Source organism: Strix uralensis, chromosome 4 (genome assembly GCF_047716275.1).
Source record: "Strix uralensis isolate ZFMK-TIS-50842 chromosome 4, bStrUra1, whole genome shotgun sequence".
Lineage (NCBI taxonomy): Eukaryota > Metazoa > Chordata > Aves > Strigiformes > Strigidae > Strix > Strix uralensis.
The window spans coordinates 67,753,347-67,779,413 of NC_133975.1; the positions used below are offsets into that span (position 1 = coordinate 67,753,347).

The 26,067-nt window shown below is 40.2% G+C and overlaps 1 protein-coding gene across 50 annotated transcripts in view; it reads left to right on the plus strand.

Annotated features, from left to right (window-relative positions):
* The window catches only part of ANK2 (ankyrin 2), a 371,495-nt gene that overhangs the window by 163,234 nt on the left and 182,194 nt on the right, over window positions 1-26,067 (plus strand). For 14 of the 50 annotated variants that reach the window (XM_074867143.1, XM_074867137.1, XM_074867133.1 and 11 more), the window contains exon 1: window positions 11,246-11,929. The exons of 14 other annotated variants lie outside the window; for them this stretch is intronic. In XM_074867143.1, coding sequence (XP_074723244.1) covers window positions 11,807-11,929 — 123 coding nt within the window. In that variant the 5' untranslated portion in view covers window positions 11,246-11,806. Of the gene's footprint in view, window positions 1-11,235; window positions 11,930-26,067 lie in introns of those variants that run through there. 22 more of the 50 variants (XM_074867108.1, XM_074867107.1, XM_074867110.1 and 19 more) reach the window with 4 other exon arrangements.

The window sequence follows — 26,067 nt, forward strand, 5'->3', positions numbered from 1 at the left end:
AACTGGTATGGCCAGCTCTAATTGAACTGGTCTGGCAGCTGAGGATCAGTTTTGCTTAGATTTTTTGCAGAAATATTTCTAGTCCATTCCAACCATGATTCACTATATCAATTTAACTATGATCAGACACATGTCTGATTTTCAAAGAAGATTCTGTGTATGTTCTTGAGAGCATCTCATTCTACACGTTGCAAACTTCCAGGACTCCAAGCAAAAGCATCCCATTTTTGACTTTCAGAGTAAGGTCAAGGAAATAGATAAATTGCCATACTCTTTATTCATTGTTTTAAATGCTACTGTCTTGGTGAAATGTAGGGGGATCATTTGATGCACTCGACTGAGTTACAGTAACGCTTCCAATGATATCAGGCATGTCAAATTACAGCATACTTTTGCAAGGATACATTTTTTGGTGATGATTCTGCAGTGCATTCTCAACTCTCCATAACAGCAGAAGGTTGTTTGGGAAAGTGGTTCAGACAGCTCCCTTTTTGTAAGGTCTTTATTCCCAAGGCTCTCAAGAAGTCACAAAGTGTTTTTCAGAAATGATTCCTTTTAGAAAGACCCTGCTTTTAAAGTGAAGATGATGTTTAATCTAGACAGAGGACTGTCTTTATTCTAGCTATGAATTGGGACCCATTCTTGTTAGTTGTTTGAGAAGACAAGCTCTTCATCCTTGTCTTCCACAGGGATTAATGGAAAAGTCAGGAACAAATTCATGGTAATATATGCCTTTCTGTGTGTCAGACATGTCTTTTGATTCTGGGGAATGCTTTCTTTCACATAACTGAAGGTGTACTGTTACGGACAAGTTCTTTTACCTGGTGGGACACATTTCACAGTAAAAGAAGAAGCTGTGCATCAGATATACCTTCCTGTGTTTAGCTTGAGACATACAGTTGCATCTGCAAATTAGTGTCAAATCTAGAATATTTTTGTCTTCAGTACAAGTTCAGAATCAGACCAGCCACTTCAGTTCAATGTGAACACTGTTCTGGCCTGGTACACTTATGTAGATCAGTGATACAATTATCCAAATCATTTCAATCTCTCCGTCTAAGGAAATAGTTTACTGAGGGCCACATTTGTGCTTCTCAAGTGCAGCACTGTGGAGGTGATCTGCAAGTTGCTTTCACAGGAAGCCAAGCTAAGCTGCTTCTTGACAGACCATTCAAACCGACTCCAGTAAACTTCCTACAGCCAGAATTGATCTCTTAAATGTCTGAATGCTGCAGAAACTCTAGCCATTAAAAATAAGTACAATTCTTAATATAAAAATGTGTAATGTAAATATAAAAATGAAAATTACCATTCTATAGTCCTTGAAATGCCCATAAATACTAGAAGTATGTATGACAGCAGTGGTCTCACATGCTTTTTGTGTCTGTGAGGAGTTTTTCATTATATGATTTCATAAACAGGGGCCTGGAAGTTAAAAATTAAAAAATATATTGCAGTATTACTTTTAGGAAGGACAAGGAAAAAGGAGTGTTTTGAAAGTGAGGTCTACATTATGTTTTTTAAATCATAGAAGGACGATAAGCTTACATCCTCTGATTTCTGAGGAATCTTCAGCTGACTCAAAAAATGACTGTTTCAGAATTGATACTCTTTAGAAAAGATATATTTAATAGGTTATGAAATGCTTTTAAAAAGTCACCTGGCAGGTGCTTACTGAAGAACATAAACTATTAATCCAAAAGCAGCAGAAGCTCATGAGGCAGGGCCCTTCAGCAGCCAGTTATACCCTGGTCAGAGGCCTATGGCCTCTCATTGGGTTTGGTCTTTAAACCTTGTTTTCTGACTTTATCACATAGGGAAAATGTTTCTTCATTTCTGCTATCTCAGGGGTGTTTGGATCTTCTCAGGTGCTTTCTGTAGAAATTCTCTGGTAGTCTGTACTACCTTTGGGCCACCAAGGATTTCACAGTGTATGTGATACACTGAGCATCTTACTCTGCCTTATCCTGGTCTACCCTATCCTAACTGGTAGTGGGACAGTGGAATGGAGGCAGAATCTGTACAGTAGGACCTTTGTCTTATGGAGTTAGTCCTTTACTGCCTCTTTGTAATCAGTGTCAGGGCCTTTCATCTTGTTTTCGGCAGGATGTTACCTTAGGGGAATTTGCAATTTCATTACTGAAACCCTATCCAGCTATCTTTGGAGACTGTTTAAGAGCTCTTCAGAGAGTTACGTGGGGAAATATGACTATGGATAAAGATTACTATTGGTGTCCTGAATAGACTAAACACTTACACAAACCTGGATGCTTACTGCAACATTCATACCTGGAGCAATGGTCTATTTTAGCCATTCCAAAACTTTGTGCTTGGGCTGCTGTAATGCTGCAATAACTTGTCTTGAAATGTGAATCTGTCGCTGTCTTAGCATTACTTGACCAGGAGAGGGGGATCATTTGCCATTCATTTCCCCAGGCACTCGTGGTGGAAAGTACAACACTGAATGTTTTGCACTTAGCTTGACTCCATGTTTCCAACAGAAATAAGCGTATGCCACAGTAACTAGGTCTGGCTTTCTTGAATTTTGAAACTTTTCAGCTGTTCTAGTCCTGGGATTTTAGTCCAAATTTATTATTTTGTTTTCAAGATCTAGCATTCACCACTGATGAAAATATTTAATTAGAAATGTGAGGGTTCCTCATGGTGTCTTTGCTTCACTTGCAGTGTCTGGGCAGAGGATCTTGGAGGTGAGCAGAAGCTCAGGGCCGTTAGCTCAGAGCGTGCAGTGTGCCGTCCACACCCCTGATCGCTGGGGCCCACGTCAGATCGGAGATGGAACCGTTGGGCAGCGCTGCCAAACGCACGCAAATACCCACGTGCAGAGGGGACCAGGCCATGTCCCCAACAGCTCCCGTCTCTTTGGGTTCGCTTTCCTGATGCTTTTCTGCACGCCTCGTTGCTTCTCTCACCCTGGGCTGGGGAGGCGGTGGGCAACGCCCGGGTCCCGGCGGGCAACCCTCGGTCTCGGCGGCCGGGCGCTCTCCATGGTGCTGCCCGCCCGCCGCCCTGCTACGGCGCCCCCGCTGTCCCTCAAACGCGTGAGCCCTGCCGAAGGTGCCCGGGAAGAGCGCTGGGGGAGCACAAAGCTCTCGTCCTTGGGAGTGTCTCTGTAGTAAATCCCTCCCATCATTTTTTCAGTCCTTGCCAAATAAACGTGTGCTACCGGTACAGTTTGGCTGTAAGCTAGAGGAATTCAGTACACCGTAGGCAATAATGCTATTCTATATATTGGTTTGATCAGACTTGGGACCTCTGAAATTATTTGGGTGGGAGGAGAAACTCTAAAAGTAAAGGAATATCAATCTTCTTTCTTTTGTGAGGAACAGGTGATAAACATCGAGTTTAGAAGAAGGGTTTAATTTCTTCATGTGTTTAATATGGTTGTTAATTTGGGGAGTGTCTAAAAACAGTATTTGAGAGCTCTTTGAGAATCCTTAATACAAAATTTTATCCTGTGTTTTTATAAATGAGTATCAGATAGGTCTAGTTATAAGCAGTGGGAAAATGTGCTTGAAAGGTATCTTAAATGATACACCTCTTTGCCCTAAGTATTTGATGAAGCAGTGCATTCTCTAACTCTTCTTTATGTTGTTATTAAATCAGATGAGCAGAAGAGAAAGGAAATACCATTATTTGCTTTAGAGCAAGTATACTAGACTTCTGCAGGTTGTTACTTAAGGCACAGTATTGCTGATGTATTTTAGAAATTGTGTAGTTAGAATCTTTCTTAGGACTGGTCATGTGTACTCACTTTATTTTTGGTATCCACTGTTGTGGCCTAAACATTCAGGCTTCGAGGCTGATTACAGGTGGGTAGGTGAAATCTAACCGTATCATTAGTCCCTGATGGTGTGTCAGTGATAGAAATGCCATTTTAGATAGAATATGTGTGGTAGACAGAAATATAAAGATACATCACTTAGTCACGCTCTTCTTCTTCCACACTTTGCAAACAGAAACAAACTGTGAAAGACATTTATTTTGTGGGTCATTTTTAATTTTGGAAGGCTCATTTTGTGGGTCAGATGGCTACATATACAAGTGCATACGTATACAATAACATTTGTACAAGTAGCAATCACTCAAGCTTTTGTTTTGATAGCTATGGACACATAAACTTTTAATTCAGGGTAGACAGGGTCCATTGAAATGTGAATCCATGTGACCTGGTCCAACACTGAAGTGCAGGCACACTTTTACACGTAACAGCAAGGATGCTTAAGCAGAGCTGATTACGTGCAGCATCTAGGTTGCAACTGAAAGGATTTGAAGTGGATGACATCTGGGTCATGCTGGTTTACTGGCTTCTGACACAGTGGCAACCAAATCTGTTTTCCTGTTATATGCTCTTGTTGTCCAGGCATAATTATTTTCCATATTGTTATAATTTGTAAAGTTATTTTTATTTACGTCACCCTGAAGCACTTAGATTTGAGATACAGAATTCCGCTTCCAGATAAACAAATGTTCCTGTTAAATTGGTTATACACTGTAGTCCAGCCACACTATTGTAACAGGATAATTTCTGAATGTAATGAATTATTACATCAGATAAGTCTGTGCGGTTAGAATAAAGAGCCCTCCTTTTGACTCTTTAGACAGCTCATTGGAAAGACTCCCCTGGTTTCTGGGAAAAGAAGTAATAGGACTTTTTAATCACAAGTGGTAGGATTGATCCATCGGGGACACAAGTGAAATATATGCAAGTAGCTTCCAGCATATAACTTGCTTTCTTTGACTTTTTCTCAGATAATTACCCTTGAGCTTGAAATATGCCCCATCTCTCAGAGCTAATGTAATTCAGCAGTACCTGGCTATAATGCAAATGCTCAGGAAAAGGGTGGAAAAAAGTCTTTTGAGAACAGGGCAGATCATTATATGGGAAGGCGTTCAGGCAAAAAAGTTTAAAACACTTATTTTGATCATAAAAATCAAAAACGCTGAAGTCTTAGCCGCTCCCTTCAGCCCTCTTGTCTTCCAGCTAGAGAGACTACATCTGGTCACACAGAGGTGGCAGATATCCACCTCCTAGGATTAGAGAAGGAGCATTCCCTCAGGGTGTTGGACCACTTGTCCATGGCACTAGGTGGGAGCTGGGCAGCGGGCAGGCTGAATGCAGACCCCAACAAGCTGCCCTGCCCTTGGCTGCACGTGGCCTCTCTTGCATTGTCAGCAGAGCAGAGACCAGACTGGCAAGCTGCCCCTGCATGGGCGAGTGACTGCTGCCCCTTTGCAGCAGATCCAGCAGATGTAAGTACAGTGACGAGGGAGTGCGAGGAGTGAGCCTGAGGAACATGCTGCATATTTTGGGAATCGGAGGTGGCAAATCTGCAGCACTTTCGGGATGATCCCTTGGCTCCTTCTTTGCATTACTAGCACCTTCTGTCCCCACAAGATCAAAGCCAAACACAATAGTCAAAGACAAAAGAGGGTAGGGCAGGAAGGCCAGGACAGGAAGGAAGATGAGAAGGCACATTGCAGTGTTGAATTAAATGATTGTGGTCCTGATCCAAAGTCCATTTAAATCAATAAAATGTCTGATGTTGGCCCTTAGTGAGCTATTGGGTGAGGCCCTGTTTGACTTAGTTAAAATAGAATGTGACGTCAGTATTTTCAATCAATATGAAAACTAAAATAAGTGGAGCGATATTTAGAATCAATGCAACTTAGCTGTTATCAGAAGACTGCAAAATGGGCACTCTTGCCAGAAACATCTATCTAGTTTATTTAGGATTCTGATGAAAAAAATATGCTTCTTGGTTTGCCAACTTTGACACAGCTGGAATGTCTTTACCTCATATTTGGGATATTTATTTAAACCAGAGGTATAAAAGGGCTTTTCTAAATCCTGTTCTTGGTGTTCAGAAAGTTAGTGGTGTGTGCAAAGCATTGCTTTGTCATGGCAGAGCTTGGACAGTAATCAAGGATGACTAGAAGGACTTTTATGATTTGAGAACGGCAGTTATTTTATCTTGCCTTCTTTGCTGGCCTGTAAGCTCTTGCCTGTGACAGTGGTACTTTGAATGTGTAGCTAAGCTGCAGAACTCTGCCTTAATATGAATGCTGGAAGTTCAGAAAGGTTCAGAGAGACTGAACAAGTTCATGGCAAAGAGTCTGTGAGCATGTCCGTCAATCTGAAATGACCAGAAACTGGGAGAGTACTTGAAAATATACATGTTTGCTGCCTTCTACCCTTCGCTAGGTATCTGAGTCTTGGCCACTGTTGGAGACAGACTTTGGTCTCATCCCACAGTGATTAATTTTATGTTCTTAGGACCAAACATGTAACCATACTATCTCAGTTTCTTCATCTGTAATATATGAAAAATTAATTTATAACAGTGGATGAATATTTTCAGTAACTCTTTCAAGATGAAGGTAGCTAATCAGTATCTTTCTTCTGGTATAATTATTAGTTGCATTTAAAGTTTGTCAGTGTTGAACTGAACACCTTCAAAACAGAAACCTGCTGTGCAAGGGAGGGTATGGTATTGCAAATATTACTGCGTCATCTGTAGTTAAGTTTTTAGCACTGATGGCTAAATGTGTCAGTGCTGTGAATTACACCCAGGTGGTATAACAGAAAAGAAGGGAAAGACATTAAGACTGGTCTGATTTATGTCTATTAACGTATGTGCCATAACTTGTTGCCCTTTTTCATTTCTTCTTCTGTATTGCCTCTTTCAATTAATAAAATAGATGTAATCAGGGTACAGAAAAAAGCAAGAATATAATTTTATATATCATCTTTTCTGTACTAGTTCAGTGACAGTCATTTCCAGCCTAGATCTTTCTGGAACACATTGTGTTCACATATTAAGTAACATGAGAATGAGAGACCGTAGAGCCCTTTTTAAACCTTAATATTTTTTCTTTTAGGAAAATATAAAATGAAACCTACACAATATGGATATGTGATTGCTAACTCACTTCCAGGGTTACTGTACCTTTAGAGCTAGGACAATTGCTACTGTGAGTGAGTAATAAATAAGAGTGGGGATTAAATGAGTGAGACAGGAGGCAATTTAGAAATGTAGCATATACTTCCATAGTTAGCTCTGTGCTTTTACTTTCCACAAGAATTATTTTGCCTTTTTTTTTTTTTCCTAGGAATATGTAATTCTGCAGACGTTGAAATGGCTGAATATTCTAATATGCACAATCCATCCGAATCAAAGTAGAATTAAGTACATTGTTATGCTGCTCTGGTACACCAAATATTTTTGTCCCTATCAAAAATATTCCTTCATCTCCATCCTCATCCCTCAAGAGAAAGTGTTCAGAGAAGAGTTTCCTGGCCAGAGGGACAAGGATGCCTACCTCTGACATTTACCCTGACTAGAATAACAACAGAGAGGGCAGGGTGACAGCTGTGCTTGTGGGTAGAGGTGAGCTAATTCTGCAAGTGGGTGCTCTCTGGTTTCTGTGCGTACACATCTCCAAGCCTGGTCTAACCTGTCCTGCCTTTCAGCAAGGAGGAGAAGTTGTAAGGACAGAGACAGTTGTCGTATGTTTGCAAAATAACAGTAGATGTATTTGTTAGCTATTGCATGCAACTCAGGCAGTGCATCACTTGGGAGGGAACCTAATTCCCCTACAGAATTGTGATCTGCCTTGTCCGGAAGGGTCTTCCACAATGCTACACAAAAAGCTGGATTGCCCAGCTTTCATCCCTACCAAGCTATTGCCTGGGACAGCCCTTTCACACTTTTAGCTGTTTAAAACTAATTTTGATTTCCAGCCTATTTTCTGAATGTGCTAGCAGCTTAGAACTGGAAAGAACACTCTCCATTGTGGCTTTGAGGCATGAACGGCTTTTCCCACTCCATCACTGCCTCCCTTTTTTTGTAACTCTGGAAAATTATGAGAACAGCTTTGAGTCACACTTTTTTGGCATTATTTCTAGGCTTGGTTTTAACTTTGTTTTTGCACTGCCCACATGATTTATGTGGAGAGAACCTCATCTTTATGAGATGGACCTCTGTTAGTGGATATGCTTCAAGGAAGATAATCGCTTGTTTACATCCTCTCCTCTTGTACCCAATTACTGTTGATTTTCATCCAGAAGGTTTCTATAGACAGAAAATGCTGATTTGCTTAGCAAATCATGTCTCTCTACCTGAAAGCTGGCAGTTAAAACCAAGTGCTGATCATGGCTGTGGCTAATAAAGCCCTGCAGTGCAGGAGCTTATTGTCTCAGCTGGTGGGTCAGGTTAAAACAACAAAACCTGGAGACTGTGAAATTAGGAGATCAGGTCAGAAAGTTAATGATTTATGCCAATTTGTAAACCAGGCAGATAGGAGCTGTAACCCTAATTAAGCACCCACACATCTGTGGATCTCTTGGTGAGGTTAGTCTCCGAGCCTATTCACAAATCACGCAGGGCATTGTACAGGTTGAAGCCTTACAAGCTTTATTATGCCAAATGGGAATTCGTTGAATCTCATGAGTTACGTATTTCTACACTCAGAGGTGATGATGACAAATGCTTTTCAGAGAAAAACCACCCCTTTTCTGGTACTGTGTTCTTTTTATGTTGCTGTGCATCTGCCCACTCTCCCACTCCCCTCCTACATACCGTTTGTGGCAGCATCACTGTATATTCTGTTTTTCTTATGTAGCAACTTCACAATACGTTTTCTATGTTTAGGGGGAAATTGCTCAGTCTCCATTTTTACTGATCGGATCTTGAAAATTTCATCTTCAGACTGATGTCTGCCGAAAGATTTCTTTTTGTTAGAATCTGTATATGCAGGGCAATGACAAGCCATTTTCTATTTTTGCTAGGAAAATCTTTCTGTCTTAAAAGAGAACACATCTTTCCTGCAGGGACATTAGCTGTGTCAAGTATTAAGTGATCCATACTTTATGTTCTTCTCCCCAGATTAGATATGTTCTTTCCAAAATAATCTTTTGAAAGGTTGTTTTTGGTTTTGTTTTTATTTTTTGCCACACGGTGATGAAATATTTTTATGTCTCTTTGAGGTTAGGGGGAAAATGTTTATGGGACATAATAGTGAACTTACAGAACTGATCTGAAGTTCTTCTTTGCCAGTGATCTTCTGAAGAATATTTGCTATTTCATTTTGTCTTACTTGGCACCAGTTGTTCAATTCAAGTGTCTGATTTTTTTTCTCTTGTGTAACATGGGTTACAGAGTACATAAATTCCTTTATTAACTTTTAATTGAGTTTTCTGAAAGAATTATTTGAAACCGAGCTAATGATGAGCCTGCACGTTATCACTCATCAAAAGGTGACAAATTGTTTCATAATCATGACTCCTGCAAACCCTCCTGCGTATCAAACCCTACTGTGTGCACTACATATCAGGATGTAAGCATTTAGTGGCTTAAGGTAACCTTGAACCATGATTTAGGGAAATCGCAAGACCAGGATTTTTAAGTGTGGTGGCCTGTGATTTGGTCTTCTTTTCAAATTTCTGCCTTAAGATCCCATGAAAAGGCTGGGGACATGAAAGCTTTCCCACTGTATCAGGAAGGTAGAGTTCTAGATTACTACCTGTTCATTTCTAGTTTACAAGGGATGCTACCTGTGAGGTTCACACAATGTTAAGAAGGCAAGGCAAGCTACAGTCCTATTAAATAATCCACTTTTTTATCCCTTTGGCTGCCTCCACCTGTCTCACTTTGCTGGTGGCTGTTGCCACAGCTACTCCTTGTGTTTTAGCCATTAGTTTTGTGTCGCCTAGTTTCTCACAAATGGGAACAACTGTGAGAAAATTAGCCTGTATGTACAGAGGAGCTGGTAAAAGGATTGGCTGGCACTCTGTACCCTGCTTCTTCCGATGTCTTCTTCCACTAGAGAAATACATTTTTGACTGTATGCACAGATCGCTGTCTCAAACATGAAATAGATGCCTGTTTTTAAAGATGCCTTTATAGTGCTTTGTAGTTTCCATATACAAGTACTTTGTGAAAATTTGGTCTTCGAAATTTGTGAAATTCTCAAAGTGAAACCTTACAGTAAAAACACAAGCTATCAATAATGATTAGTTCCATAGTAATAATAAATGGTCTTGGTTGACGTAAGCTGAAAACAACCAAGTTCTGTGGGTACAAAAATAATGTGAGGTTGGGATGAGGCCTGCTCTGTGAGCTATTGTCACATGAAGAGCTCACAGGCCATCTGTTACTGATGGTGGTGGTGCTGTGTTATAGTGAATTCATGGTGCTCGGGTTTAGTGGCCATTCAGTCAAATTTAGTTGGAAGTCAAGTAATATATTGCAGAGGGAGACCTGGCCAAGAGAACAGTTTCTTTGATTTGGTGATTTTTAGTGCTGCAGTCAGTGAGCTCCCATATCTCTAGCTTCTCTGGGGTGGGTAAGCCAGGGATGGAAACATCTCTGCTGCGTTGGAGCATCGCAATCCTCCTCTCCCTCCGGACCTGCCTGGAAGAGGCCTGATCAGTGGTGTTGGAGGGAGTTGAAATGTGATCAGCTCTCTGCCAGGGACTAATGCAAAGGTTCTTTTTATCTATGTGTGTCCTACTTTGATGAATAAATTCTTGATGCTAATGGTGTAACAGTTACCCAGGGAGGTGGGAGTAGAGCTTTGATATGATGGTTTTAGCAGGGGGATAAGCAATGAAGGAATGACAGACCCATCTGTCTCTGATATAAATGCTATAAACTAATGTCCCAAACCCAAATGATATTTGGGGGGGGAATAAGGGGGGGACTAATCAACAACATGTTGTCTCTGTTGGTCCACAGCTATAATCATTCTCCATCTTCAGCACAGGGCTTAATAAGTTGTCTTAGGAAGTGTCTGAAAGCAGCATTTGGCATTGAATAATAATGAACAGCATGTTTGGTGGTATTATTTTTACCTCCGTGGAGTTGAGCTGAGCGGGGCAGGCTGAGCCCAGATTACGCTGCGTGCTTCCCCGAGCAGCATCCCCCTCCTCGCTGCGTTTGGTTCGCTGCTTAATGCAGCTCTCCTGATGCAGCCTCACGTGGCTGCATAAAGGCACAATGAGGACTTGAATATTGCAAGCCGCTTCCAGGCAGCTCTCCATGCTGCCTGCAGGTGAGCAGGCTGAGGCTGGTCTGTCTGAGCCTGGCAGCTTTTGCTCCTGGTTTCCTATCGACCGACTCAGCAGTATGGGAAGATCGTGAGGAGGAGAAGAGCAGGGAAGCATCTGCTGGGCTCCAGCACAGACGGTCGCAGCAGCAGCAAGTCAGTAAGTCAGACTGCACCATTTTCTTCTCACCCTGCATAAAGGCGATGTGAGAAGCTGAAGGGAGCTGCCCCCTCCCCCACCTGGTGGTGATGCTGAAGTGGAGCCTTCCTCCCAGTCAGAAGACGCAGCCTATCTGGAGGAATCCCGAAAGACCTTTCCAGTTTGGTGATGTGTATTTAAAGGCCGATTCTTCTTTTTTTTTTTTTTCTTCTCCCCCCCCCCCCTTTTTATTTTACTCCTCAGCTAAGTCTGAAGCTTGTCTTCCCTTGCAGTCGCAGCCAAGCTGAAGTGGTTTCAGCCTGCTAGCAGATACTTGCCGGCTGCTCCCTGGTTGCGTGTGTGTGGCTGTGAGGACTTTCGCACATTGTGTGCATGGACGTGGCTCTCATGCTTCTGAGCTATGGGTGCTGCAGAGGCTGGAGCAGAGCTGTAACCTTTTCTGGGGTGCCGGAGGAGGAACAGTGGATTACACCGTGAAGTTCTGGCTTGCAGCCAGTGCCCTTGCGGAAAAAATAAATCACCTGGATATCCGCGTGTGGTGGAAACGGCTTCCTTGGAGCTGGTGTTTTCCTCTCCAAAATGGCTCATGCAGCCGCTTCCATTAAAAAAGTTCGAGAGTCTGAACTCGAAGAGAGAGAGAGAAACCTTGAGAAGGAAAGGAAAAGGCAGCGGAAAATCTCTAGGGCAGATCGGAAACGCAAGGTATGAGGGGAAAAACAGCCCCTTTCTCCCTTCCCCCTTCCTCTCTCTGTGCAGCACTTCACAGGTGTTCATTGCCATGTGTAATGCTCTCCCCTTCATTTTCCTGACCTTCCATAGCTTATTTCCCATTTGCATCCCTTCCCATCCTCTCTGAGCCCCGCTGTGGACTTAGCCCAGCTACAGTGAGATTAAAAGTGCTACCAGTCATGGCAGTCCACAGCTACACAGGGAGCATGCAAATAAAAATGGCCATTGGCACCCCAGTATTGCCTTCTTCCCTTCATCCCCAGAAGAGCTAGAGCTGCATGTCATTGTTCAGGAGCCAGGTGTTTCAAGCCTCCAGCTGATCTGAAGAAGTTGTCAGGGAGGGAGGTGGCTGTGTTTTGTGCTTTGCAGCGTGAAGGTGTGTTTCTGTACCTCATGACAGCATTTTTCCCCCCATTTCCCCTTTTTAGTTCCAGTTCCCACATCACCAGCAATGCTAAATGCTGCATGTAAGACCTATCTTGTGGTGCTAGGCGTCTCAGCTGAGTCGTTATGCAGTTAGGTATCAGTAACTGATCCTGGGCTAGCAGCCGTGATTCAGTGTATTTACACTGCACACTGCAGGTGTATTTTTCTAGCTAGGGCCCAAAACACAAATCCGCAATCTGCTGGGCTTTTTTGTCTGTTGCTGGTGACAATCTTTGATTCTGTTAAGGCATATCTATGTAGATGTTTCAGATTTTGGGGAGATTTCTCCTAATTGATAATTAACTGTTGTTCTCCTTCTGTGTTAGAAATGGGGAATGACATCTCCGATTGCCTTGGGGAAATAAAAAAAGAATAAAAAAATCAATAGAGGTGATTTATTTGCCAGGTCGCTCTATAGTTTCCAAGGACACAAATAATATATGATAGTGGAGAAAATATTAAAAAACCTGAAGCTTCTGTTAAGGTTAGCTTTAGGACTGTATTACATTGGGAGTGCCTGTGTTAATGCCTCCTCATTGCCATTTCTTTTCTCCCATCCCCAGAATCTCTAGATTGTGGTATGCATTAACTCATTCACTGACACCATGTTTTGATTCATTCTTTATAAATTTCTTCTGGAATGGATAATACCAAAAGACATAATCTGTCCTTTTTTTTCCCCTTTTTCTGCTACATTGCATGTAAATAGAGATCTTTCTGTAAAAAGAAAAAGAACACAATCCAGCAACGTAACATTTGAATTTACAGATCCTTTTTGGCAAATCTCTAGGATTCAGAAGCCATCTGCTCTGCTCCCCTGGCATACCTGGGAAATTTTGAATTCATTTTACATTCAGTCTTACGGATTTTCATATTCCGAACTGCATGATTTAAATAAAATTACCGAGGCTGTTAGGTACCTTTGAGACTTTTGGATATGATCTCCCTGGCTTTTAAAAGGCTCACTTTGCAGAGTTGGTTAAGTTGCATTAGAATTCTCTTTATCAAAACAAGAATGTAATTTCTAATGTGTGCAGTGCTTGGATGCTGGGGCAGAGCTGCTTGGGGCAGATTGCGATTACTATCCTAATCCCCTAAATGGGACACTGCAGCATAAGGTAGTTCTTGTGATTACATTTTTGATTGTGGAATTCTCTGCAAAACAGCCTTTTAAAAAGATTTATTTAATGTGTTGATGTTCTTGCTGGAGGGTCTTTTTTTCATGTTTGCCCAGCACCCATCTCAGTTACTTCATCACAGCGTTGTTTTTCCTGATTTTCACATATCCTGTTTCATCAGTGTGTTTGATTCAAATGTGTGCTCTACTACTTTAATTAAAGCTGGATAGAATTAATACTGCCCCTTCTGCTATCTCTTTTTCCAGAGTGCTGCATATTCCTGACTGCAAGTAGACAGGCTCAGGCCGCATTCATGTTAGTAATAATGTATGGTGATGCAGGCTCCTAATCAGATTTTCAGATCTAGGAAACACCAGTAGTCTTTACTTAGAAAATATGGAGAATACCTGAATGTTGTTTGTGTTTCTTCTTTTTTAATGCTCATTGGTAGCTCCTGCTTCTGTCTCCCTTTCACTGCGGCTGTAGCCTGCTGTTATGTAAACAAGTGCTTGGCTGCACCCTAAACTTGCCTTCAGATGGTATGGGTGTGGGTTAGGCTGGGCGTCTTCCCTCTTGCTCCTTCTGCATGAGACATACAGCAACACAAGTATGAGTTTGTTTATGTTTGTATGTATACATGCTCATACTGTGCAGAATTCATAGTGTAGAGCAGATTAGATAGATGAATATGTATACACACACTCATATGCACAAATAATGTGCGTTATACATAATACAATATTTGTATCTATTAATTTGTGAGATATATGTATCTGTGAGGTACATATTTATATATGTCACTGAACTTGCTGAAGAAAAACAAATCTTTCTACTGCGAAATGTAACTGTCTCCTAGTAGGTGCAGAGCCCTCTCAGTTTTTGTTGACTTCCTTGGAACATGGAGGCAATGAACAAATTTTATGTGCAGGCCCATGAGAGACAAAATGTAAATGAATATTTTTTGATTGCTCTCAGCACTTAAACTTTTTCTACATATGGGGAATATGGTCCCAGCTTTGTGATTTATTTAAAAGCTATATTGCATTGCAGTGACTGGATTTTCAGTACAACAGAAATCCATTTTGTTTGTGGGAAAGACAGTAAGAGAAGGAACATGCTAATGTTGGTATTGTGAAGTGTCTTTTCAAAACTTCATTTGGATATACACCGTAATACCGATACATGTTGTATGCATGAAGCACTGATTTGGCCTTGGGATGGAAACTTTGACCCTGGAACATCCCGATTATGCAAAAGAGGATAATGAAGGGCTGTGACTTTAGCTTTGCCACTCTGCCAGCATGTTGGGCATCTATTAGTACTGTCCCATGCTTCTCCTAGTTTCCAGGGAAGCTGCAGGGTGTGGGATCTTTGTGGCTTTGCCTCTTGAGCATTTTGTTTAATGATGTTGTGCAGTGTGATCATCATCTGTCTTGCTAGCAGCATTACAGACCATGGCTGTAGCTTCTATGCTTGTCGGGTAGGACCAGAATGTTCTTAAATGTCATCACATCTGCTACTTGACACAGCTCTGGACAATAACAACTCCCTGGCCATTAGCAGAGCTGGGAAAAGGGCCAGCATCAGCAGCATTCTTGCTCAGATTATGGTTTTGCAGTCCTTAGACATTTGTAGTTTTTAAAAGATTAACAGAACTATTCCACACCCACAAATTGAAAAGAGGTGTTTGCACTGAAGACAAATTTCAAGACCCTTTCCTGCATTCTTTCTGAGACTGACTTGATTGATTTTTTAAAACCAGTTAACAAGAGTCAGTTCTGCTCATCTTGCAGTCAGATGGGAAATTTTCATGTTTATGCATGCAATCTTTTCTTGCAATGTTGAAAAACACACACTGATCCAAATACCCACATGTAAACAAAAAAACCCCAGCGGTCTGGGTAGTTGCATGGATACCTGAATGTATCAAGAGCATTAAAAGCCAGGTACTAACACAGGAGGTGAGCAGCTTAAAATATGTAGATTTTATTGAAATTTAGGCATGACTAATTCCATTATACCTGAATTCAGGATATGTAAGGCCCGGCTCCCCTTGCCTCCCATTGTCTTTTGAGATTGCTGAATATGGCTCATCTTTTGCAGAGTGAGGAAAGGGAAACGGTATGATTATGTGATGGTCACTCACTGAGTCAGCAGCAAAGCTGGAATTACAGCCTTGGAATTCAGCTTCCTAGCTCCTGGCAGTATGTAAAACACACTTAACTTTTCCCTGTCTAAAATACTTTTCAAAGCAGACAGAGCTTCCTGTCTTTGCATGTGACAAGTGTTTAAAAGACTTTAAAAATCTCATGGAAAATAAAGTCACAAATTGGAAAAGCTGTTGTCAAAAATGGATTTTTCTGCCAAATAAAACTGATTTTTGAATGTACAAATATGGTGAGCTGATGCCTGCTACCCTTTTACCATCAGTGATGAGGACAGAGTTTGATCTCTTGACTCTACTAGCAGTAAGTGGGTATTTATTTAGTATTTAAATACACAGCTTTAAAAAAGTTTTTTTAACTTTTATACCTTTTTTTTTTAAAGGCTAGCCTCACGAGTTCAGTATCCTTTAGCATAAAATACCCCACAGCATCTGGAATATTCACACTGCTTGCCGAAAGAGATTGGGAAACAATTGCATCTCAGTGAATTTTGTTATTCACTTGACACCCTAAGCGCTGTCAAAACTCACACAGAGCTACTGCTGCTAGGCAGTATCTGCAGAAAGACAAGGGTGGAGAGAGAAATAAAGAGCTGCTGCTGTCAGCAGAATTCAGGTGTGTATGGGAAAGAGTCAGTGTTCAGTAAATGGCTTCCACCACGTAGCAAGAGAAGACAGGGACCAAGTTATCTCTGTTTTCCTTCAACAGCAGACTTTTTTTCACATTACCATCTCCTTTTTCACAAACTGAGTATCAGAAAGAAGTCTAATGTTACAAATTTCACATAGAAAATGATGTCACATTTGTCTCAGAACCATGTGGAAAAGTCCATTTGAAATTCAAGCACACCTTCGGCAGGAGAAGTGGGCATTTGTCATCTGGTGCGTGGGCTCTGCGCTGAGGCTGGTAGCCACAAAGTTCGTCCCTTTGGAAAGGGCCAAAGCTTCAGTGAGGAAGGGAGGATATCGAGGAGGTGTGGAGGTATAGTTCCTCACTCTTGGTCACTCCTACTTTGGTTTATGGATGCCAGACAGTATCTCACCTGGTGGGAACATACTGCAGGATCAGCGTAGAATTTGTACTGGGCTAAGGAAGAGAAAGAAAGTCTCTCACTGTTTAACCTCTGTATACTTGAAGCTTTCAATGTTTATTGCACCTTTAACCTACTGGTTTTTCATTAGCACTGAATATGTCTTATCCATTCAGTGTTGTGTTCGTTGCCTTGGCAAACATCCTTGTGATTCACCAGAATTTCTAGATGTTTCAAATGCCTCTTCAACCACAAAAAAAAAAAGTAATCTTTTTGGTGTTTTGTGAGTGTTTGCGTAGGTGGTGCCTATTCCTGATGCCCTTCGAGCATTTACCTTCTGTATTTCAAACTTCTATTTTCATTATGTAGATATTTCTTGGCATGAAAATAATACCCCGCTGTTTGCTTTCTTGTAAAATGGAGCTTCTTTTGATGACATTGCATTTCATAATAGATTGGTATTTGCTGCTTCAGTTTCTAGGTGTCCTATCTGAGGGGTGATGTGCATGTGACTGCAACACTGCTGAAGCTTTCAAGTACTCGGCTGTGTAGGCGCTCTCACTGCGTTTAACATGCATGTCCTGTTTGGTACATATTTCTCAGCTGAGTTAGCTACTAAGATCACTGTGAGTTTAATCTAAATGAAGTAAACCAAGCGGGGCCCTAAAATGATGACTGATAAAGTTCTGTTCACTGTTCTGCAGATACAGAATGTTATCATAGTGCCAAATGTCGCTTCTTTGAGACCTTCGCACTGCTTGCCATAATTGAACTGGGAACAAATGCACACTATTATGAAATAAAGCAAGCCAGAGGCTGTAGTAAAGGTGGTGATCTCTAATTCCTTTACTTCTGATGGGAAAGGAGCAATCTCCACTACAAGTTTAAATGTGCTCACCTTTATATTGTTGTCTAACCATATCATGATTTATATGTGGTTTTTAAATTTAATTTTGATGGTAATTTTTGAAACACAAGATTTATTTGGTCTTAATAAATCATATGTAGTCAGTATGTCAAAACACAGATCATTTGTCTAAGTGTGTTTTTGGTATCTTGGCTAATAAATATGCCTCTTCACAGCTTTAAATTGAATTAATCCACACCTGGAATACTGGAGAAAACATTGTCTCGAGAGGCAGGATTGTGGGGTAGGTTAGTAGATAGGTATCATGAAGTAAAGATAGTGGTGATAATTGCTCCTTGCGTATTTAGTGAGGAGAAGCATGCCTCGACTTGGGTCTAGGGCTCACGTAGCACATGTGTTGCACCCACTGGTACACGTCCCCTCTGGCTAATCGGCATCACGAGCACAGGAGTGGTCTGAACTTTAGATCCTCTCTCGCTCCTTGTGCAGGAGGCGTGGGGTGAATGAGGGAAATGGAGCTATATTATAATCCTTTCACAGAGGTTGTAATAGTTTTCCCTGTTATTTCCCTCACAAGCAGATGGGGCAAGTGGAATACTTGGGTGGGGGATGTCTGATTTACTGGGGCCTCCAGAGCTGCTACTTTGTTGGCAGCCTGTGCACCACTCCTTGCTGGTAGCTGGGGCTACAGTTCTCATCTAGCCATGAGAAGACAGAGTGATACAAATATGTGTATATATCTCTTTGTTTCTTTTTCCCCCCTTCCTTTTCCGGATGGAGGTAAGCCATCGGGCTCACAGGTATATTGAGTGAGATACTGGGCACAGGAGGAGGAAAATGTGTTGCTGGCATGCTTAATCCTTTTGCACTGTAAACCTTGCTTGATGCAATCCAATTTAATGGCATACACTTTGGATTTTATGGCTGGATTGACTCATAATGTGAGTTTCCATAAAGTTACGAAAGTGTCCACTGTGTCTAAGTCTTCATCTCTCGTTCCATCTATCTCAGTAAAAAGAACTTTTGCTGAACTTTAAAAAGAGCAACCAAGAGAGAGAAGAAATGCCAGCACCTGCCTATGGTGACTCCTACCCTGGTCTCTACAAATTTAACAAGTGTGAATCCTACTTATCAGGAACCATGAGTGATTAAAAAAATTGAGAGCGCATTTACACGTTGAAGGAAATTATCCTTGATAACCTTCTGTGGCTTTTTGTTTGGTTTTGTTTACCTTCTCATAAAATGTCCTGTTACGTCCTTTGAATTGGTGACATTTTCTGCACCACTGGAAGAATTACTACATTATGGTTGGGCAGTTTTGTGTTAAGCATTAAAAGTGTTTAAAGGGAAATTTTACAAATGGAGGTCAAGAGCTAAAAAAGTAATGTAGATGTCAGATGTTAAACTGTGAAATGTCAAGCTTTTAGGAATCTGGCTTCTGTAATTCAGTCCCTCAGGCTTTTCCCTTGAACTCCTGGGGTAAGTTTGGCACCTGAAGTAATAGTGGCATATGAGCACTGAGAGATCATACTTTAATGGCGAGATTTGGAGCCATGCCCTGGTGTATATATTTGCCAACATATAGTGCATCAAGAGTGTGTAATCAGTGAGTATGTCCGTAAGCAGTATAGTAAGATTATTGCCATTCAGGCAACAGTTCTTTCTCTGAGATGGTGCCCGCTTCAGCAAAGACTCACAGCCCAACTGGAGCGTGTTTCTGAGGATCAGGAGTGCAGGGAAGCATCGTGGGCAGCATCTGCCCAGTGACAGAAATTCTCTTCAGCCTTTTTGCAAACACATACATTAGTATTGCTTCAGAACTTAAACAAATGTGTTTTTGTAAATATGTATTTCTTGGTCAAGTGTGTATTTAAATTTATTCCTGTTTAGTCAATGTAGTGAAGATGGAAAGAAACGTTCAATGTACGATTCAGGATGCTGTTTGATATTGAACTCCTGTATGATGACTTTAAAGGCGTTGTAAAACTACTTTAGTGCTAATGGCTTACAAGTGAGTTATTGTGTAAATTGGAGGTTAATGAGGTGACTGGCAGTCATCCCTTCAAATTATTATACTGAAATAAGAAAACAAATTTAGGAAGTGTCATACAGTGTCATGCTAAAAATATTGTGAAGACTAGAACTAAACAAAGGATAGATCTGCTATCAGTAATTAAGGGTCCTGTTGACCAATGTAACAGAAAACTCTCCCCTTTAAATAATTTTCCATACTCATTTCTAGTCAAGGTATAGAACACATTCCAAAGTAGAGACCTGAACTTGTCTTTATTTAGAAAAAGATTTCCTGATGTCAGAGTCAGTTGTCAGTTGTAGGTCTACAACATCGGTCCAGTAGCATTTTTCAGGTGTGATGAAAGACCTTTGTTCCCCATAGGATCTGTTCTTGTCCTGACAAAATAGTGTGTAAATTCCTGAAGCTACTTCTAAATTTTAAGAAATTATTTGCGTTTTTGTGAGCTTGTCATCAACTTTATCCAAACTTAATTTTTTTCTTCCTCAGAGTTTTAGCAAAATACTACACCTGATAGTAAAACAGATTTCCATACTTTATTTGCTTGACTTTCTATGCTCACAAAATATCTTTTGTATTACTTTTTGAGAATGTAGGTGTTACTTGAAGGTTTTTTTTAAAAATAATTTTTGTTTTCTGCATTTGTCCCAAGCAATTCCTTTTGATACAGTCATTGTGGCACTGCATAGTTTTGTTTGAGTGTCTGACAAGCTTCTCTTCCCTGACTGGAAGCTACTTCTTTAGGGGAAGATCCACATTTTGCAAGAACTGCTCTTCTATACTTAACTACATCTTGATGAATGCTCCTGTTAACAACTTGTTACTAATCCTTTAGCCTTAGACAGCTAAAATCAACACTTTTTTCCCTCACCCGTCTGTGGAGTTGTCCAGGTGTAAGTAGGAGTAGATACCCACACTGTTACATGATTATATACAGTATTAGAGCATATAATATGAATTTCTGAAATCTGACAAATGTAAATAAGTGAATTTCAGATGGTTCACAGAGTTGGCACTGTACAAGGTGCTAACATGTTGGCACTGTTCAAGGGTTTTTTCTTGGTAATTCTTTATAAAAGTTCCGTATATTGGAAATAGATTTAGTGTTTTGCTTTTCAGGGATTGCTTCAAAGCCACTCATTCCTATACTAAGACTTTCTACATGCAGATCAATACAGATTAATTGCTAGCTGCACTTGTACAGGTGACTGAAAACAAAGGGTGCAATTAAAAAAAAGTCCATTATTACCATCTATTTGTTGATGCTAATGAAGAATTTAGCATGTTAACCTCTTCAAAATATTTATGAGCTGCTTAGGACTTTGGAAAAGAGACAGTTATCCTTTAACTGTCCTTTTGCGAAATTCCCACCATAGCTGGTGGGGATTGTATTGTGGCCTTTGTTCCCTTTCTGATGGAGAGAGAATAAGAAAACAGAAAGAGAAAGGGGAAGGGAAGTAACACTAGATTAAAAAAGTTATTTTGTTTGTGTGTGTACTGAAAAGCCCATTGAAACTAATTGTCTACAAAAGAGATGGTTGGATTAGGTAATGAAAAATTTGTAGTGTTTCATGTTTAGAAAATAATAATGCGATGCTGTTATGGTATGTGACCTGAGGAGTGTGTGGATTTCTTTTTCCCTGATGAATTTATTTTTGCATATTTTTGTACGTAAAATAAAGCCGGAGTTGAGAACTAGTGCTTACCCAAAATGGATATAGCTCTTATTTCCCCAGGCTAGTAGAAAATTATTTCAGTCTATAGAATCATAATTACAAACCTTCCTAGGCTGTTTTTGGTTTAATAATTTAAGCTTATTTTAAATTATTTACTATTCCTGGCTTATGCTATGTCAGGTTGTCTAACAAAGACATGTCACTGCTCAAAACCAGTGAAGCTGACAATGCAACAGGAGACTTGAACAGATAAAAGCTAGTTAGTGCCTCACTGCTCAGACCATGATTTAGTTGGGAGCAGCTGAACCTTTTGAGCCTTCTTACTCTCCTGCTTCATTTTTTTTAAAGGCACCAGTACAGCAGAGAGGAAAGAAATTACATGCACCATGTTGATAATACTGTCGCTACTGTAGCAATTAGAGGTAGTAGCTAAGATCTACCAAACAGCAGAACTTCAGGCCCCAGTCAGCTAATGGAGAACAGTTATGCTCAGCAAGTACTTCCTGTTTTTTCCTGATGAATGTGGTACTGGACATCAGAGCTGCCTGGGGGAAAGGAATCGTTGCTGTTGCCCATGTTTTCAAGGCTCAATTCCACTTAGTTAAGTCAGGCGACAGTGTAAGTTATCTCTGTTTTAGCCTCTTCACAGGTTTAGTATTATCTCTTTTTAATCACTGTTGGATAGAGGTTATTGAAATAACACTGTTGATCTGTCTCATTATAAAACTTACATTCTTGCACCAAATTAAAAAAACCCACAAAACTTTATGTAACAGCAGAAGAAAAAACCCAGTCATTTTCTAAATGGTGCCTATTTCTTTTTATGTTGCTTATGGAAAAAATTATGTATGGATAGATACATTTTGAAAGTATTTTGGGAGAGTGACTTGACTTTGCGGGAGGAATTCAGTAAAATTGAAAACGCCGATGTGAGCCTTAAGGCTCACATTGACATGCTGAGCTGCTGTGTGCAAAGCGCGCTTGGCTTTAATGATTATGGAATCATTTTGTGAAAATGACATTTGCTGGAGACAAAGTGAATTAGATTTTAAAAAAACCAACTTATTTTGACTGGTCAGTGGCAATAGCAACTGATGTATAGCAGCAAAATTTTTCTGAAGAAATGCATGGAGACTCCATAGCAACTAGATCAAGTCTGTGCTATATTCTAAAATACTGTTGCTGTGTTTTCTGTGAACAAGCCAGCCTTCACCCACTGACACTGCACCCACGCTGTCTGTGCTGCTCAGCCTAATTGCGTTTGGCAAATGGCAACTTCAGAGAATGACCACTGCATCAGGGTTATTTTTAGGATGACGAGAAATTCCCTGAGTCGTCTTTTATTTCTTTTTCTTGATTATCACAAGGACCACACAAACCCTGCAGCAGTGTCTGAAAGGTAGATAAACCACTCAGTCGCTTCTTTGGTAATAATTTATTTACTAACTTCTCTTTCCTTAGATACGGGCACTAGCAATATGTACTTTAATAGAGCTGTTTCCCTGAAGTAGTGCATGGTATTAACTTGGTGAATGAAAAAGGTTTCCCAAACAAGTGAAATCAGAAATAATTAATAGCTGTGCACAGAGCTAGCTCTGCATTGCAGCATGAGTTCTCCCAGGCTTAAGGAAGTACGTGCTTGCCCATCTTTCCTGTATCTCTAAGAAAGCCTAGCCCTTAACCTATTTGTTTTATTATTTGATTATCTGCTCTGTGCCTGTGGTGTGGCATTGCTGCTGAAAATGCAGTTACGGAAGGAGTGCAGATACGATACAGTTATTTGCAGAGGTAAGGTGCCAGTCCAACAGGCACAGGGCTGTAGGCTGCTGTGTAGCTTTGAGTTATGCTGAGGGTTTGTCCCTGCAGCATTTGTTTTTAACTGTTGGTATGGTGCTCTGATGTAAAGCTTAGCGCATGTTTGCTCTTAGCAGTGCTTAGAAACTTCATTAAAATGGAGGAACTAAAGGAAATTCTGTGAGGGCCGCTGAGAAGGAACCAAAGTATTGCTTCAGTTTATGAATATGTAGGTAGTAGGAAAGGCTAATTAACATCAGTTTTCTCTTTCTCTCAGTTTAGCCATTTTGTAAGTCGTCTGGGTGGATTTAGCAGTACATACTCCTTTATTTTGAGCAATAAACCATCGTTCTTTTGTAGTTTCTATGTAGTTGGAGTAACAATCATTGGTCCAGAAGCCTGAAATACAAGAAGTGGTATTTGATCCTTTTTTAATGTAACTGGTCAAACCAGCTTTAATATGCAAGCTTAGTGTTATGAGAACAGAACACTTGAGAAGAAGCAGCTTCTTTCTGGAAAAGGTTTGAGATGGACCAGGAAAATGTAGAGACAGGGAACTGGACCAGGAAAATTTAGAGACAGGGGAACTGGGATTAAAGGTTATAAAAGAAAACTTGGTTTTATAACAGTATAATCTTAACTCATTGAAATCCCCGAAAGATTTGCTAATGATTTCAAGAGATTTAGAATTTTTTCCAGAAGATTTCAAACAGGAGATAATTCACCTCATATTCCATAACCCTCTTACTGCTTTATATTTTCAAATGTAATTTGTGAACGTTTGTTTAATTTCTGTAATATAGCTCTGTGGTAGAAAGAGAGATTACTTATGGTGGAAAATAACGTTAAGTAAATATACCTTGAGGACCAAAATGTTCTTTAGATAAAGTCTTACGTTCTGTGACATGTCCTGTTCAAATCACCATGTTGTTGGCATGAGGGGAGCTTTGGTGTTCTGAAACTATTTATAAATGTAATAACTTTCTAAAGATAATGATTAAAATAATTAGAGAAGCAGAAAGATCTTGAAAATCACAAATGGAATTGGAGAGAAATTTGCGAAGACAGAGGAATAAAATGAAGGCAGTTTTCCCCAACACCAGGAACTCGAGGTGGTAATGCATTTTGAAGAATGAGTATGCTTGCTTTGGCCTTGCAAAGGAGCTTCTAACCCATCTGAACATGAATGCTCAATATTCTTTGGTTTTACTTTTGAGAGTAATTTCCAGTAGTTGAGATCCTTCCAATCAACGGTCCTTTAAGTCTGCTTAGATAACTCTATTAAGGAGTTCAGAAAGGGCTATCTGAAATATGGTTTCCTGCCTATTTTAGCTTATAGTCTGTCATTACTTCATAATAGCATATATGCAGTTTAGAGTGATGCAGTCCCTACAATGGCAAGATGCTTGTTCCAGTTGTATATGAGCTCCTGTGGTAGTTGTACTTTATACAGAGAAATAAATGTGACATACATTTTAGTTAATTTTTGTGTGTCCTGAGGTTATTTAAACTTTTGTATTTAAACTATTATAGCTTTTTAAATTGTTAAGTAGTCTCATATCTTTGAATTCCTTGAGATTATGAACACTGAAACTTGCTGGTACTTAAATCTCTTAAGGTTTTGTGGGGGTGGGAGACCTCTATTGTCAGTGAGAAACGGGATCAGAGAATGAACAAAAATCTTCACTAACTAAATAGTGCTTTAGGGCACCTGTGGCTTTGCCTAGGATATCTGTGCAAGTGTTAAAATAGATACATCTTCACTGTGCAAAGATAATGCAGCATTAGGTGGTGGTCACTGATTAAACAGGAGGAAGAGTCGTTTTGTTATGTGTAGATAGTTTTTGTTTGACATGTGGAATATTTCTATAAAAAACATCCTGCAGTGGACACACAGAAGAGTTAGTCTAATATGTATAAAATATTTTAATTAATTTTTAAGTAATACCTTTAGTCCTTTTTTAATGTATGTGAATATTCAAAGGAGCCGTGGAATTGTAGAAGCATCCAGCTGAGAAATATTGGAAATGCATCTGAGTCATTTCACAAAAGGAATTAAGAAATTGTGCACAAGCTTCTGTCCCAAGAGCATACTTTTAAATATGTAGGTCAGGCTGTTGTTTAGCCCTTACATGAACAGAATTTCTACTGTGTAGAGTGAAAGCTTGACTTTGCAGAGATTGGAAAAAGTTACTAAGCGTTCAGCATTATGGAAGGTGAAATATGGTCCTTATACTGCAAAGCAGTTGCATAGTCCTGCAAAATTGGAGCCGTGGCCTCTTTCCTTTCAGAGCCAAGGAGAGGGAGTTTTCTGTTTACAACATTTTTATTCCAAGTATAAGAAAAAAACACACCCCAAATGCTTAAGAATTGGCTATTCAGGGGCAGACTAACATACTTTCAATTTTTAATTATTTTTACACCTTTGCTTTCTTGCATTTTCTCCTATTCTTCCACAAAATATTCTGCATTAGAAAATTGAAGGTTTTCCTCATACTGTGCTAAAACTGGCACGTTCTTCCTTGTGATGAATACGTGACTTCATTTTGTACTATATAGCTTTTGGAGGGAGCTTAAGAAAAAGGAGAAAAATTCTCTTGATTTAAAATATGCTTTTAGAAACAGTACATGCAATGTCACGTGTGTGTGGGGGGGAAATGAAAAAGTAAAAAGCATGTACTGGAAACATCCCACATTGACAGCAATGTTGATGGCCTCACTGCTTCCAGAAGGACTGAGGATGTCTGACCATTGATCGACGAGGCTGTGGGTTGTAGAGAAGCTGGCTGACAGAACTGCCACAGGGTTTTCTTTCTTTGGCTTTTGTCCTTGACAGTCCTTTAGTGCAAGAGGGAGTTGGAGCAGTGACTGAGAGAGGACTGCCTGGCCAGGGATAAACTGATCCTATTGCAATCCAAAGGAAAAGATCGGGTTGACTTCAGTGGGTGCTGGAGCAGACTTATAGAGAATGGATAAGAATAGCCAAATATTCATTTAATCAG